At 47.0% G+C, this 15,711-nt stretch overlaps 1 protein-coding gene across 1 annotated transcript in view; it reads left to right on the top strand.

Annotated features, from left to right (window-relative positions):
* Window positions 1-378: 378 nt before the first annotated feature.
* Window positions 379-15,711, top strand: part of cadm4 (cell adhesion molecule 4) — a 160,174-nt gene continuing 144,841 nt past the window's right edge. The window contains exon 1 of the mRNA XM_061081630.1: window positions 379-539. Coding sequence (XP_060937613.1) covers window positions 467-539 — 73 coding nt within the window. The 5' untranslated portion in view covers window positions 379-466. The remainder of the gene's footprint in view (window positions 540-15,711) is intronic.

Here is a 15,711-nt window from a genome sequence, read left to right on the forward strand (position 1 = left end):
CCCCCCATGAAGCCCGGCCCCTCTCTCTCCTCCGCACCCCCCCCTCCACCTGCTCCTAGCTCGCTGCTATTGGCTGGGATGACGCACGGGGACCCGCCTCGTTCCGGAGCTTTTTAAATACACTTCCAATGTAAAGGAAGCTCAAGAACAACCGGTCGAGCTGTCACATCCCCGGCAGTGACAGGAAGTGTGTGTGTGCGCCAGAGAGAGAGCAAGAGAGAGAGAGAGAGAGAGAGAGAGAGAGAGAGAGGGAACCTTACTATGTAAACACCTGCTGTTGCGTCCAAGCACGGTGGCACGCGTGCGCACACACACCCACACACACACACTCTCACACACTCACACACGCACCAGGAGAAGCTGCTGTCGGAGAGTGGACCTGCGGGTTCCCGTCACTCTGGTTTTCTGCAAAGCAAGAGGAATACTGAGCAAGACGTCCCGCAGAGAGGGGGGGGGAGGACCAGCGATGGCTCCAGCGACCGTGTGGAACTACTGCGTCCTGCTCGCCATCATCTCCGTCTCCTGCCTGGCGCGCACCGGTAAGGCTCGGCTGTGGATGTGTGTGGTGTGCACGGAGGAAGAGTGTTGAGAGGTGGTCGGTGTGTTGTTGTGTCTGTCGGTTGTGTTGTTGTGTCTGTGCAAGTTGTCACAACTCCTCCAGGATAGACGCAGAATGACGCGTAAAAACGGACCGAGCTGGGTTTGGAGAGGAGGAGGAAGCAGGAGCGCGCCACGGGATAACAAAAAAACAACATGTGCATATATTTCAATATCACAAAAAACCCCGTCCTGCATGCGGACACACACCATTAGTATTCACCAGTAGAGAGTCAGAGCCTGCATCCGTTTAGCGACTTGGGTGTGAGTCATGTGTGTGGATCACTTCTCCTGGAAAGACCCGAAGAAAAAAAAAAACCCCACTGGAATAAAACCAAAAGTGAAAGGGCTCGGACTCGCTTTTACTTTTCTCCCACGCAGCAATCTTATCGTGCTCTCTTGACCCTTGTGCGTCATGGATTTTTGTGTTGTGCTATTGTGTGTGTGTGTGTGTGTGTGAGTGGACATCCACGCATGTTCATAAACAATCTGACAGCGAGCTCATAACAAATGCCCGCAGTGGAGCCCAAGCGCAGGAGCTCAGCCAGTGGTGTGTGTGTGTGTGTGTGTGTGTGTGTGTGTGTGTGTGTGTGTGTGTGTGTGTGTGTGTGTGTGTGTGTGCCTCTGTGTGTGTGTGTCGCTGCTTTCATATTCCACCGCGGTGCTGAGCCACTGAACGGACCTCAGAGACCTCACCTTATCAGATACAATAACACCAGGCCATCTAATACACAGCTCCCCTCATAACAGCACCTGCAGTGCCTTTGTTGCTCTGCTGCTACCCCCCCCACCCCCTCACCCACCCCCACTGGAGCATCTCAGCTTGGGACAGCTCTGCATCCCTTCTGTCACACACTGGTTTCCTGCATGCTCCTGGTGTAAAGGGCATCATTCTGCAAAAAAAAATAAATAACAACAACTGGGATTTGGTCCAGGCTCCATCGTAACTCTGAACGACCTTTATAGCCCCGGTGCAGTGTGTTGCTGTGTGTGTGTGTGTTGCTGTGTGTGTGGATTGCGATGCAGACTCATAACAAAGCTGATAAAGCTCCAGCCAAAGCTCCAGTGGCTGAGAAAGGAAACGAGGAGGTGCACACAGCTCCAGTGGTTGTTGCACTGTTGTTGTGCTCCTTGGGGGGGGGGGGGGGGGGGTTGTTTACCTTGTCCCGAGGCAGTGAACGGGTTAAGTGCCAGTGTCACACAGGAGGCCTCTGCTGTGCTGGTTTGATGTCATACACACCAGGAAAGGCTACTTTGCTCCTGTATCCATTCTCCTGGCTGCACTGATTCCACCCTCACCGTGGCCTGTGTATTGATTTCTCCTCTTTTGTGTGTGTGTGTGTGTTTGGTGTATTTATATGTCTCCTCCAGGAATGGTGTATGCTTCATTTATATGCATGGCTGTGTGGGTGTTTTTATGTTGGTTTAAGTGAACTACTGTGTTTAAGGTGTGTGTGTGTGTGTGTGTGTGTGTGTGTGTGTGTGTGTGTGTGTGTGTGTGTGTCTCGCTGCTCCTTTACGAAGCTTGTGTGTTGTATGTAAACGAGCCTGATGCCTGTGTTCATCGCCCTGCGTGCTGCTCACAGTGCCGGGTTTTGCCGGAGCTGCAGGCAACCTCTGCTGGGGGCTGCGCACTGATCACTGCCATTAATCTAGCCACTGACAGGGGCCTGGAGAGACAGGCGGCCGGGGGGGGGTGGGTGGTGGAGAGGAGGTGCAGCCCCAGAGAGTGGATGGAAGAAAGGAGGAAAGGAGGAATGAGTGCTAAGATGGTTTGTTTCTAAACACGTATAGCACAAATGGATTTGTGTTTTTAACAAAAAATTATAACAAATCACAATGTCTCCATTTTTCTTCCAAATCGAAAAAATGTCAAAATCAATTGAGAGGAAAAAAAAAGCCGAAGACGGAGAAACAGTGGGAGGATATGGGGGGGGATGGTGGTTGTTATTATTGGAGGATAGAGATGGACAGATTGATTGGGCGGACTGACGGATGAGTGGACGGAGAGATGGAGAGGCTGCTCTGATGATGGCGTGGATCTCCTTTGTCACAACGAAAAGAGAGACAGCAGCAGAGATGGAGAGAACAAGAACGACGGAAAAAAGAGCAAGGGAGAGGAAGAAGAGTGGGAGAAGAAAAGCAGAGAGACTTCACAGTGTGTCTGACGGGCAGGCCTGAGGGACACACACACACACGCACACACACACACACACACACACACACACACACACACACACACACAATTACTCACACACACACAATGTGTTTGTGCGCTGAGTGCATGGCTCTGTGGGGGTGGCTGATCCTCAGCAGCTGTGGGCCAAACTCCACGTACAGTAACAAATGTTGTTAACTCCATCTCTGCTGACCAACCTTAATGACCACCACGCCCCCCCTCCCTCACTTAAGTTCCTCCTCCTCCTCCAGCCTTCTCATGCCTCCATTACCACCTGCCTTGTCGCCCTGTGCATTAAATCACCTCCATTTGTTTATTTGAATGTGTGTGTTTATATGAGAGTCATCCGTTTGAGCTTGTTCCCCAGTTCGGAACCTTGGCTGGCGCTGTGGCGGTTGAAAAACGGCAGCAGTTGGACGTAGTTGTGGGAGGAGATTTGAATAGCAATTATAGCTGGTGTATGTGTGCAGGCAGACACACACACACACACACACACACACACACACACACACACACACACACACACACACACACACACACACACACACACACACAGAGGCCATGCATAAATCAATGTCGCTGTGAGTCACAGAAGGGAGGCCTGGCGTGTAAACACAAACACGCAGGAAAACGCTGTTTACACAACTAAGTATGGATGCACATGAGCACGCTTATGCTACATAGATGCACAAACACACACACGCTTTGTCTGTGGACAGCTTACGTAGTATATTAGAGTTTCCCTGAAAAAAAAAAGGGAATAGGAATGTGCATGCAAGAGTTTTTCTGACTCCAATTGCAGTTTTTGATGCTTGTCAGGTGCAGTTTGCATCACGCCACGGCAAAGATTGCCTTTTTCACTTTCTTCCCCATGGCGCTGGCCTTGCTCTTTCAATGTCTTTGTTCTCTAATGCGAAGAAAAAGTCTCCACCGTGAGCCAAAGGTTTATCGCGGGCAAATGGGTTTACCCCAAAAATAAAAATAAAATAAACGTGTTGACAATTTAATTAAAAAAGAGCGAGACCTTCCATCCTTGCTCTCTGTGTCCCGACATCTCCTGGTTCACGGTGTAAATCGTGAGCCCGGCACCCAATCGGGATTCAGTGCTACATTATTTTATTTTAAGTCTTTTTTTTTGCTGCAGGTCTAAATAATTGGACAACTTGAACTTGGCAGACAGCTCTGGCGTGCCCATCATGCCGCCTGCTGCTGGGGTGCGAAGCCCTGTTTGATCAGCTGATGCAGTCATAAAGGGTCCTGACAGGGGGGGCCCACTATCTCAGCTGAGCAACTGCCTCGGCATAAGCTCCATAAACAAATTGGACTGTGTGGCTTCTCGGGCAAGTCACGACTGAAAGAGTTACGGAGCTTAGAGTGGGCTGGTTTTTTATTCTCCCCTGAGCTTTTATTGGTCCATTACTCAGAAGTTCCTTCGGCTCAGGTACAGGTGATGTATTTTACCATAATTATCTCCTCTGGAATGCAATCCATAACTCCTTGTTTTGAATTGCTGTTGTTTCATACAGTGATTACATCTCAATAACCCCCCTCCAGCATTATAGACCAGGTCCATGGAGGATTTTATTTTTAACGCTGACTTAAATGGAAATAGAGCGAAAGAGGAAAAGTTTCCACTGAAAGGATACATCATTAAACCCTCTCATATCCCTTGTCGGTTCCTGTTTACTGCAGCAGTGTGTTGTGTTGTCCTCGTGGAGAGGTTCATTTAGAAACAGAATACATGAGACACAATGCTTGAAAGGCTCACGCAGAGGAGCCAATCGGTAATTGAAGCCTTATATCTCGTTTGACCATTTGTTTAATTGTCCATTAGTGAAACTTTCTGTCAGTCTAATCAGGCCAGTGCTAATGTAGAAACACTCTTTATGACTGCCACCTCATCTCCCTCCCATTACTATTCCCCAGACAGAGCCACTTGCGATTATCATAATGGTGATCTATGTCGTCCTTACGTGTCTCTCTCTCTCTCTCTCTCTCTCTCTCTCTCTCTCTGAGAACAACTGGCGTTTCACCAACTTTGCTGCTGAAGTTTTTTTTTTTGTATTTATGCTGAACAGGATGCCAAGGACATCTCCTCCATTTTGCTGGCATGCGAAGCCTGCCAATCAATCAGGCGTTCTCTAACTGCATCTGATCCGATTGGCTTGGTACAGAAGCAAAACGCCGCCCCCCCCCCCCCCCCTTGGGTGCAGCTTCCCGTACTGCAACCTGATGTCCCCTGAGCCAGCAGCTTTTCTCCAGCCACTGACCCTCGCTCACATTTGTCTTTGCCAGTGGAGTGTGAAATCACAAAGCGCCGATTCCCGCTGCATCGCTTCTCGGCAATACACCCAAAGGTGGTTGCTGTGTATTGTCTTTACTGGGGAACGAGGTTGTACTTGTGTTTAAAGCCAGTCGATGTGGAGTTTCGGTCAGGGAACGTCGGCGCAGAGGAAAAAGATGGAATCCTGAGTCTGAAAAAACATTTAGATACCGGTGCCATGGGGTGAGCATTCCTCACTGCTGGTGACACAGTTTCCATGACAAAAGAGTAAATGTTTATACCGCCTGCTCATCCCTGGGCTTGTTTAACACCCTCGCCTGCTGCTGTGATACCTGTCTCCACAACTCCTGCAGGGCGTTATGCTAACATGGCCAGACAGCGACCTCCAGTAACGCTGGCAACCAAGGTGATTATCCCCATTCAGGCACTGCGACGGAGCCCTCACCAGCCATGATTGGACGAGAGAGGCTGATTGAACTGAAAAGGGCAAGTGCCTAAAATTGGAAAGCTTGAATGTTCAGATTTCCGCCAACGCACATCCCATTTGGAAGATGATGATGTTGATGTAGAGACAAGAGGAAGCTGTTAATAAGGTGCTGGTCCAGGGCCGAGGAGGATTAGCTGGACTTAAACCCAGGTGGAACTGTCAAGCCCGGGGCTCGGAGGTTGCCAACTAGACCCCGTTTCCCCTTACCCCTTGGGAGGTCTGTGTGTCCAGTGGGGGCCAGCTGATGAAGAGTGACCGGGCTTAGCGGGGGCACCGAGGGACTGATGAGGTCAGAGAGGGAGAGTGAAAGAGAGAGGGGTAAAGATGGCTGGCTGCACAGTGTATAAGGGAGTGAAGGAAGAGAACGATGGGGGGGGGGGGGGGGGGAACAGTGCCAGGGGCATGCGTCACAGACCAGTGGAGCAGGGAAGAGCGGATCGGAGGAGAAAGTCAGGCAGAGAGCACTCCAGCAAACGAGTGAATGATTGCAGGATTTCATCTCTAAAATGGGGGGTTGTACATGTTTAAAGAAAAAAAACGAGAGACAGAGAGAGAGACGGCAAACAATGGCTGCAAATAGTGACAGATTTAGAGTGCCCAAAAAATTGAGGAAAGGTGATATTAAGAAGGAGGGACCAACACAGGGTGCTGCTGTAAGAAAAGGATGGGGGTGAAGGGAGACTGAGAGATGGATGGCGATACATAGAGATAAAGAGGGAGAGGGGGCAAGCTCTGTGTAGGTGACCACTCCAGAGAGACGAGGCGCCGCGATCGATGAGGTCACAGTATTGCACACACGCTGACACACACTCGCAGACACCAGCAGGTATTGATATTGTTTTCCCAGCGAGCCCATGGCGAGTCCTCCCACTCCCAGCGATGCTGCATGGCGCTCCGGTTCCAGAGACTTGTACAGAATCCCTTCTTTGTATCGTCGCCATTGATAAGATTCGCTTTGATGAGATTGTTGGACGCAAAAAACATTACCAGGCAAAGCAGTGCTCTTATCTACTGGGAAATCAGAGGGAAATTACGAGAAGCGGCCACAACAATGCTGGAGAGGTCTCCGGAGAGTTTTCTATCTTTGAAAACTCTCAAAATGTCTGGAGTGGTGAATTCATTTCAGCTAAGACCATGTCTGGCATGAATAAAGCAGTTGTCAGACGCAGTGGTTACAGAAACCTCAATAATGACACGCTTTCAAAAATGCAATCATCTCCTCCATCATGTTGGCGAGTGTGGAGACATTGAGTCAGTAGCAGATTATCAGGTTTCAGCTTTGTGTGATCACACATATTTGCAAATGTTAGACAAAACCACACATTCAGGGAGACAGTATGCGATGGAAGAACAGAATGCAATCTCTCAACGAGTATCAAGTGATAACAGCAGCTGCCAATAGATCAAACTCCAGCTCCGTTCTGGACAGATGCCAAGTGATTGTTGACATAGCGACTGAGAAAAAACTCAAGTGCAGCTTCTTCTATACTGATGCACTCCTCCACTCGCTGCAGCTTGTCTTTATCTTTCTTTTCCCCTCTTTGTCTTTTGCGGTCCTGAGACAAGGGCCTCAACATCAGGAGCAGTAAGCTTTCATCCACTTCATTAGCAAACAGTAAACAACCATTAATTAGAGGCAATTATTCAGCAGCACATGAAAACAATCCTTGAAAAGTTGGCTGCTCTCAAAGACGACCACGCACTTGTAGGCAGGAATGACTGAGAGAAGGAAAGACGAAGCAAGAAGAAAGAAAAGGGAGAAATTGAGGGGAAAGGCCGGCGGTCATGCTCAATGTTCTGAGACGAGATTTACCGCAATGATTTGCTGGGTTCTTTTGAGATTCATAAGGTCATCAATTCATGCTCTGCTTTCAGCAGGGTAAAACAAAAGTGAGGCTATGCAGCCGTCTTCACTGAAGTAAAGAGGAAAAGAAGGCAGGCCAAATTGGATTGGTGCTGTGATTGTTTCTGCAGAGATTGTTACAGTTGGCAAGGCCACTTAAAAAAGTGGCCACGCACCAACGACCTTGAAGGAAAGCTGCGTTTGATTCTCTCCCAGGATTCATTTTCCCTTGAGCGGCTGGAGGGGCATTTAAGTGCATGACTGCTGATTCACCTTATGGCCGTTAGGAGGTACACCCCCCCCCTCGCCTCATTTCCAATAAAGTGCACCGGCAGATTGAAGTGGCCCTTTAACTCATGTTCACAGACATGTTCCTATCTCTGTGTCCATCTGTTGGGTAAATCATGTTATCGTGGACCACAGAAGGGCTCTCTCTTTCCTTCCTGGCTGTTGCAGAAGAGTGAAGTGGAACAGCAGTGGAGTCTGTGATACCCAATGAGTTTCACACAGGCCTTGGGCACTGCGCGCAGTTGCGGAGAAATGGAGGTTCCTAGCAACTGCCACCTGCTGGGCCATGCTAGTGAATTGAACCGCAGAGCAGCTTGCAGAGGCCAGTGGGGTTCAGTGGTCGGTACCAAAGTAATTTTTAGCTTTTGTGGACCATGTTGCCCCGGACGACAAGTGGTTTTTTGTGTCTGCAATATAGATCCTACATTCTGGAGAGCAATGCAGTACAAACAGCATGACACTGCCGCCGCTTGACTGCATATACAGTAACATACTTTATTGCTAGAGAAACTAATAAAAGAAAGCTGTGGGGGAATGTGCTTTCATTCTTGATTATTTTTCACTTCCCAAGGGCCAAGATGGCTGCCATCTGTCGCCCCTTGTATCAGAGCAGTTCTCTACTGTTTCAGTCATCTAGTTTCCACTCGAATGACTGATCCATCTTGATTTGTTAAGGGATGAAGTACTTCTTCTTTTATTCAGTGTGAAAAAAGCCCAACGTGACAGGTACCTCTAAGCTGTTCTTATATAAGGTGAGTTTAAACTCAAACAGCACAAGATCTGGGGATATTGAATGCCAGGAACTTGCCAAAAGTGCAGCAAAAAAACCCAAAGGCTTGAATTTTAATGAATTAGGTTTGAGTCTGCGAAAGCAACCAGAAGATAAAGGTAATATCTCAAAATTAGAGGTGATGTCGGCTAAGATGTGAATCTGGTTAATACGTCACTGGGATATATTTGAGATAATGTGACCCTGGATATTTGCACATTTCAACAAATAAGGTAAAATACAATTTTAAAATTTGATTAGTATAGACAAACCAATGTCAACCCAAAAACTTTTACGACGGCAAAGTTCTTACTCCTATAAAACAACAATTTGTTTAACTTAACTGTGCTAAATCATTTTTACATCCAACTTCCGACTGCATTAGGGGGGGGGGATATTGAGTTTTGTGGCACCACTAGTTGTATACGCAGTCATAGCCGATGCTTATTTACCATGGAAATGGATTTGAGTTGTACTGTGGGGATAGCGATTTATGAGCTTATGGGGAAAATTAAAAACAAACATAAACCATTGGTAATTATAAAGCAGGTTGATCCCAAATGATGACTTAATCACCGGCCGCCTAACAGAAATGTGCAGAAACATGCGCAGAGCACACGCCCATTGGCTTGTGTGCATGCACTCAAACACACATTTGCATATGCATCAACACCACAGCACACTCCGGAGACGGTGGAGACCTTTTGGAGTTTCCAAACTTATTTGCTGCAGCGACTCGGCTGCTGATGCTCTTTGCTTTTTAAATGCCATGTTCTCTCTGTGGCCTCCTTTTTCATGAGCTTCTCTAGCACATAGCAGACAAACAGACGAGCACACCTGGTGATTTGGTTCCAAGCACACAAACGTATTCACGAATGCAGACAGTGTTTTCAGTTTGACTGTCCATGCAGCACCCTGCCTGCCTGTCTTTTTATTCTTAAATCAGACGTGCTCTTGTAAACTGTTGATTGCTGTACTGGTTCTCCTCACATTGCCTTTTTTTTCTTATTCCTTGTTCTTTTTTACGCCCCCATCTGTCTTTCTTTCACTCAATGGTTTCTCTCTTCAAATTCTCCCGCAGTGTTAAGCTGGTTCAAGGGTCTCAGCGGTGATGTAGTGTCTTTTTGTTTGTGCTCTCCATGATCTCAGAGCGGGGGTGCTGTTCCTTTGAGTACCACACTGCAGCTATAGCACGAGGGCATTGAGGTCATTGTCAAGGATATGTAATAATATAGACAGAAAGGTTTTACACACAATAGTCAACTATATTGATCAAATAGTGCACAGACCTAGGGTTAAGTATAATGTTAATATAATACACAGCAGGCAGCTAAACTTCTAGCTAAGGAGTATTATTGTGGCAGGTTTTAATTAGCGTGGCATTAAGCAGGATCGGTGAATGGATACAAGCTGCCAGTGTTTTAAATCAATCCATTTACGTTCCCCGAGCAAATGAAGCCGCGCTCCGAACATCAATTCTGAGGAAATGTTGCAGTGCAGGCAGAGGTCAAGCTCATCTAATACGCAACGGTATAAAAGTGTTGCTAAGGAAGCTGTTATTTTCCAGCATGGCCGTCAGTGTTTAATAGGCTGGCTTTGTAATGTTTCTTCAGAAGAAGAGAATGAAAGGATGTTTTGCTTTCTTTTCATCCTAACTAATACTGGTTGAATAAGAAATAAATTAATTCACTGTGGCCTCCAGAGCTGCAGGCAGCTATAGGCAACTTTTAAGGTGGAGGTTGTTTTGACTCAATCAATAGAGCTTAAATGTCAACCATGACAACTTTGACCGTAGCAGCTGTTTTTGTGGATATGCAAAAATATTCTATATTCCCTTATGCGGAGTAAAATAGTGGCAGAGGCTGTTTGCGGCCTCTATTCCTCCCTGTTGGTACTTAAATATCAAGGTCCATGCTCGTGCACATCTTCCACTTGTGTGTTCCAGGTGCACGAGTCCACGTCTTCTCCAGCTGTTAGCGGTTTAGTTTACAATAAGCAGTATATCACTAATAGCTGACAAAAGTCATAGTCTGGTGCAGAGACTTTTCATTGCCAGAATCGCCTGCTGGTGGATCCTTTGGCAAACTCTCCTTGCCCCCACCCTGTCTGCTGTCTCCTCTTCCCATCTCCGTCCCTCAGTAGCCACGGGCTGCACGGATGCCAGGAGCAGGTATGGAGAGGTAGACGGCGAAGGGGGGGGGGCGAGGAGGAGAAGAGATTTACAGGACCCAGGTGGCCGGCTTGAGCGCCTGTGCCTGTGCTTTCCTCCTCTCATTTGCATAGACAAAATGGTTTTCTCCCACTGTCTGACTCTTTACTTCCCTCCCTCTCTCTCTCTCCATTTGCACAAGTCCCATCATTTCTTTTCCAATATTATATTTTATATCCTGCCAGCTGCCGTGGCTTTTTCTCTGAATATGTTAAACTTCCTCTTCCGTCCTTGTTCTTTTAACTTTGTTTTCTTTTTTGCAGTCAATAGATTTGTATTTATTTATTTTTTACTTTACCTCCAGATTTGCGTTCTCTCCCCACCTCTCCTGCTTTGGGTTTGCTGAACTATGCATTTTACTTATATGCCGCACTGCAATATTCTGAAGGTGGAGGCGGATTTCCACCATATGTGCAGTTCAGAGATTGTACCGTCCCCCCCAACCGTCTTCATTCATCCCCCATTCACCCTCTCCCACTCCCATTGCTGTTAAACCAACATCTTCTCTCTCCCCTTCCACCGTCCTCCTCTCTCCTCCCTGACTTCTTTCATGTCTCCTTAAGCCTGTGCATAACTTTGTTCCTTGTTATTTACAGCAAAGGAGATTTTTTCTCCTTCATATTGAACTCCCTTGTCTACTTCCTCTACCCATCTTTTTTCCTCAGGCACACACACACACACACACACACACACACACACACACACACACACACACACACACACACACACACACACACACACACAGTTCATCCCTCCTCTCTCTTCTCCTCTATTTCCATCTTTCTTCCTTAACCTTTTTGTCACTGCACCTCACTTATCCATTATATATCATGTCTCACCTCTTCTTCTTGGCCTATTCGTGGCACATTAGGTCATTTTTACAGTCGTGTGTGTCTGTGCCCTTGTTTTTGTGTTGCTGGAAGAGCCTCAGTATTCTGCTCACACATGCAGGCACACACACATGCATCATTGTCCTTGTGTTTTTGTCATGCCAAACACACTCCTGACTGGCTGAGCACGACACATGATACATTTTACATATCCAGGCGTGTGCTCGTGAGATACATTTTGATATAGCGGGGGACTTTTTTTCCATATTCAACACACACACACACGTAAACACATCTTCTGTTTGGAGATATGCCAAGTTGTCGTGTGTAAAGTTTCACAGGGCTATATTTTATAGCAGCTCCCATGCACACAGTTGTCTGTCTGTCATATAGCTGCACACGGAAACACACACAGACGAACACACAAAAACAGCCATCAGGTTTCCTTAAAAATTGATAAAATTGAGTTATGTTGCCTGTCAGTCTATTCCCGGCTCCCACACGTGCACACATCCCCGACAAGTTTCTTCCCTTACACACACACACACATGCCCGTCTGACTGTGCATATTCCGCATGGGGAAGGGACTCAATTACCGGGAAGGTGAAAGAAGCAATAAACACAGCACAGATACAGTGGCGCTCACCCAGCAGCCCTGCAGTCCATCACAGAGCCAGGCAGGCAGCCACCGCCGCTCTGCCCATCCGGTGGAGAAGTGGCGGGGATGGCCAGGGTGTATGGGGAGGGGGAAGTGGAGGTGGTGGAGGTGGAGGTGTGAAACGCTGACCTTCCAAAAAGGATCTGAAGACCTCCATGGACCCTGAGAGGTCAGAGGGGAGATGAGGGAGGGAAGGGGAGAGTGGGTGATAACAGCCCACCATCATTTCAGCCTTAGGCATACGCACATAGTTACAGTGCATGTATAGACTGGTCACACACACACACACACACACACACACACACACACACACACACACACACACACACACACACACACACACACACACACATACACACACACACACACTCTCGATCGTCACTGTAACACCTCTACATGATTAGGTCGCCCACTCTCACTGAGGGCCAACAGCACAATCACAAAAGAAAAAACAAAAAACTGATTTGTTTGCCCAGAATGCGTCTGTTGTCCTTTTTCCCTTTGTGCGTGTGGGTTTATGTGTGAAGCTGATGTAACACACACTCTGCCTGATAGAACTGTTGTTACGACCCGGCTTCTGAGCACTAAGCACATGTGACCGCTCGCCACTTTACAATCAGACATTGAATAAGAGCGACTACAAACAACTACGACCGTGACCCTGCTGTCGATTTCCCAACTGAAGGTTGTCGACGAGTTCAAACCTTAGAGACGGATTCTGCTGTTGATCCAAACGTGGATGATGCTTTCGTCTTCAAACTAAAGATGATTCTGTTTTATGACATGTGTTTGTGGTCTTGCCCAGTTTTTCTACATTTTGCTGAGATATGATAACACATACGTCAAATAGAGTAAATGCAAGAGTGGGACGTAAATCAAATCTGTGGTTTTCCAGACTGAATTGGAAGACAGACTTAGATTACTATCAACTTTTTTATATAAACATCCATCACAGTATACAGACTGCAGCAATTTAGAATTCGTCAACTACCGCAGTTGTTCCCTTGCTTGAGGTTTTAGATAAAAATGTTCTTATCAGTCGACGATAAACATCACAACAAATATCACATTAGTCTTTCTTTTACGTTTAAAGACAGATTTCGGCTCCTGAGTGACTGTTGTGGTTTTAAACTCGTCTTTATGAGCCGACAATAACAAACACTTGATAAACAGCAAAGCATTTATCAAATCTGAGGTCCATCAATTATGTGATAAACCTCCTCACTGTGTTTGCACAATGCGAAATAATTATATTGATATTCATTGGCTCTTTTGTTATGTTGCTATTGATTTGAAGCTATATTGCGATAACTATTTGTATTGTTTTATTGCCCGGCCACAGCTGCTTGTAAATCCCATCTCCAAGTTTGCCAAAGTAAGTTGGAAGAGACTGAAATTTATTACCAAGTGTAAACAACCGTCACAGTTTCCAGAATGACTTCCTGCAGCAATTTTGAACCTTCTCCACTTACCATAGTATTTCTGTTTTGCCTCTAAAAATGATCTGACTAGAGTGTTGACATGTTTACAACACCGGCTACCGTATGTCGGCTCGTATAACCAACAAAATTACAGCTGAAAATATGAAAATGAGTTGTAATAAATCAAAAAGTATTTTTTAAGTGCTAGTACCTGGTTGCCGGTATCACTGGGCTGGAGCACGGCTGCGTTGGTGGGTTTGATATTCGGTAGCCTTGGGCATGTTCCCAAACTGACAGTTAGTAGGTTACACTTGGCAGACAAGTCAATAAATAAATAAATAAATAATCATACCAAAAATCATATAGACAGCTGACACAATCCTGCTTCTCCTCCGCTCTAACACCAAGTCTGTCTGTGTGGCATATTTTTTACCAAGTGTCAACGAGAGTTCACAACCTCTGTCAACAACAAGTATGTTAATCCTACAGGCACAGAGATTTACCTGCAGTGTTTTGCAAGTAAAGCATTTAAACACATTCTGTAGTTGTAAGTGGATTTAATCCCCGTACGCACACACACACACACACACGCACACACACACACACACACAGTTCATCTACATTCCCAAACACACGCTTTCAAGCCAACAGATGAAGCTTTATGCATATCCCGTTTATTGTCGATGCAAAGCACACAGACAGGAGAACGAGTCCTGGAGCTCACACGCGTCACACAGCGACAGTTTAGTAGTTGCATTAGCAGCGTTGCATGAAGCAGGATTTTATAACTACAGAGGTAGAGGGGGGGGGGGGGGGGGGCAGCCTGCTGAGAATCTAATAGTTCCAGCAGCTCCCTCACTCACCTCAGCTCCTTTTCGATCCTATCTGTCTCCCTCCATCTTTTATTCATTTCTGCTCCCCTCAGCACATCCGTATTTCTCTCTGCCTCCTCCTCCGTCTCCCTCGCTCTCCACCTTGTCTGCCTCTGAATTTACCACCGAGGCCTTTTGGCAGTCCCCCCCCCCCCCACCGTTTCTCACCACCCGGCTCTTCGCTCGCTCTTGTGTCTTTTTCCCTCTCGTTCCTCTTGGCCTCCCTTTCCCTCTGTCACAGTCGCTTTTCGTTCCATCCCGGTATCAAATCCGTCTCTTTTGTGCTCGGGCCCGAACCTCTTCCTCTGGCTCTGCACCTTCTCTCAGAAGTTTGAAGTTGGCAGAGAGCTACGTGGAGGCAAAGCCTGGAGCAGGAGGGAGTGAAAAAAAAGTGTCGTGGGTGTAATAAGGTCAGGCGTAGAGTCAGAGAGAGACCTGCGCTGTAAAGAACATTGCAAACACGCGTCCGCCAGCTTTAGATTAATCTCATTAATTGCTCGTGCGAAACACGGGGTTGTGACACTCTTGTTATTAATAAAGAGAGTTACAGAATGCTGGGGCCTGGAATCAATGAGCTGGTTTTAAAGGGAAATTAAACAAGGAGAGAAGGGGACGTGGCATATAGGGACAAGTTAACTCCGGCCCGGGCATCGTTATTAGATGCCGCTGCTCTTTAATGAGGGTTATTAAACAGGCCAGCGTTCACGGTGCACGCTGGTTTGAAAACGCATCAACAAACCAACGTCGGACAAATCGCCTTTCAACACCGAGCTGAAACAGTGAGAGTGAAACAAGGAGAGAAATATGACGGGGCCTGAAAAGAGCAAATAACTTAGTCCCCACCCTCAGGCCTGCTGACCCTTAAATCCCCCAACACTCCCTCTCGCTTGTGTTTGTCGTTTGTTCCACTCCTGTCGACATTTACCTCTCTCCGCTCTGGGTCTGTCTTTATCGCTCTCCTTTTCCCCGCAGCAGCCTTCTTTTATGGGAAACGTATTCATTACGGGACAATAAAGGTCTGATTGGAAAGACTGGACCATCTTCGCGAGCGCCGTGTTTTTTTAAAAGCGAGCCAGGAAGCAGCGAGGGTATGTGATGACATTACACACCTGATGTCTTCACTCAAGTGGTTACACTGATTCTCTCCCCCGCTGCCGCTCGCTCCTCAGCTTCGAATCAGAGCTCAGCGAGAGAACATTGTTTTTTACGCCATTAGAGCTAAAGAGAGTTCAAGGAAATCCGGTTGTGCTTTACCGCTCCGCCCGGCCTGCAGC

Source organism: Limanda limanda, chromosome 11 (genome assembly GCF_963576545.1).
Source record: "Limanda limanda chromosome 11, fLimLim1.1, whole genome shotgun sequence".
Classification (NCBI taxonomy): domain Eukaryota; kingdom Metazoa; phylum Chordata; class Actinopteri; order Pleuronectiformes; family Pleuronectidae; genus Limanda; species Limanda limanda.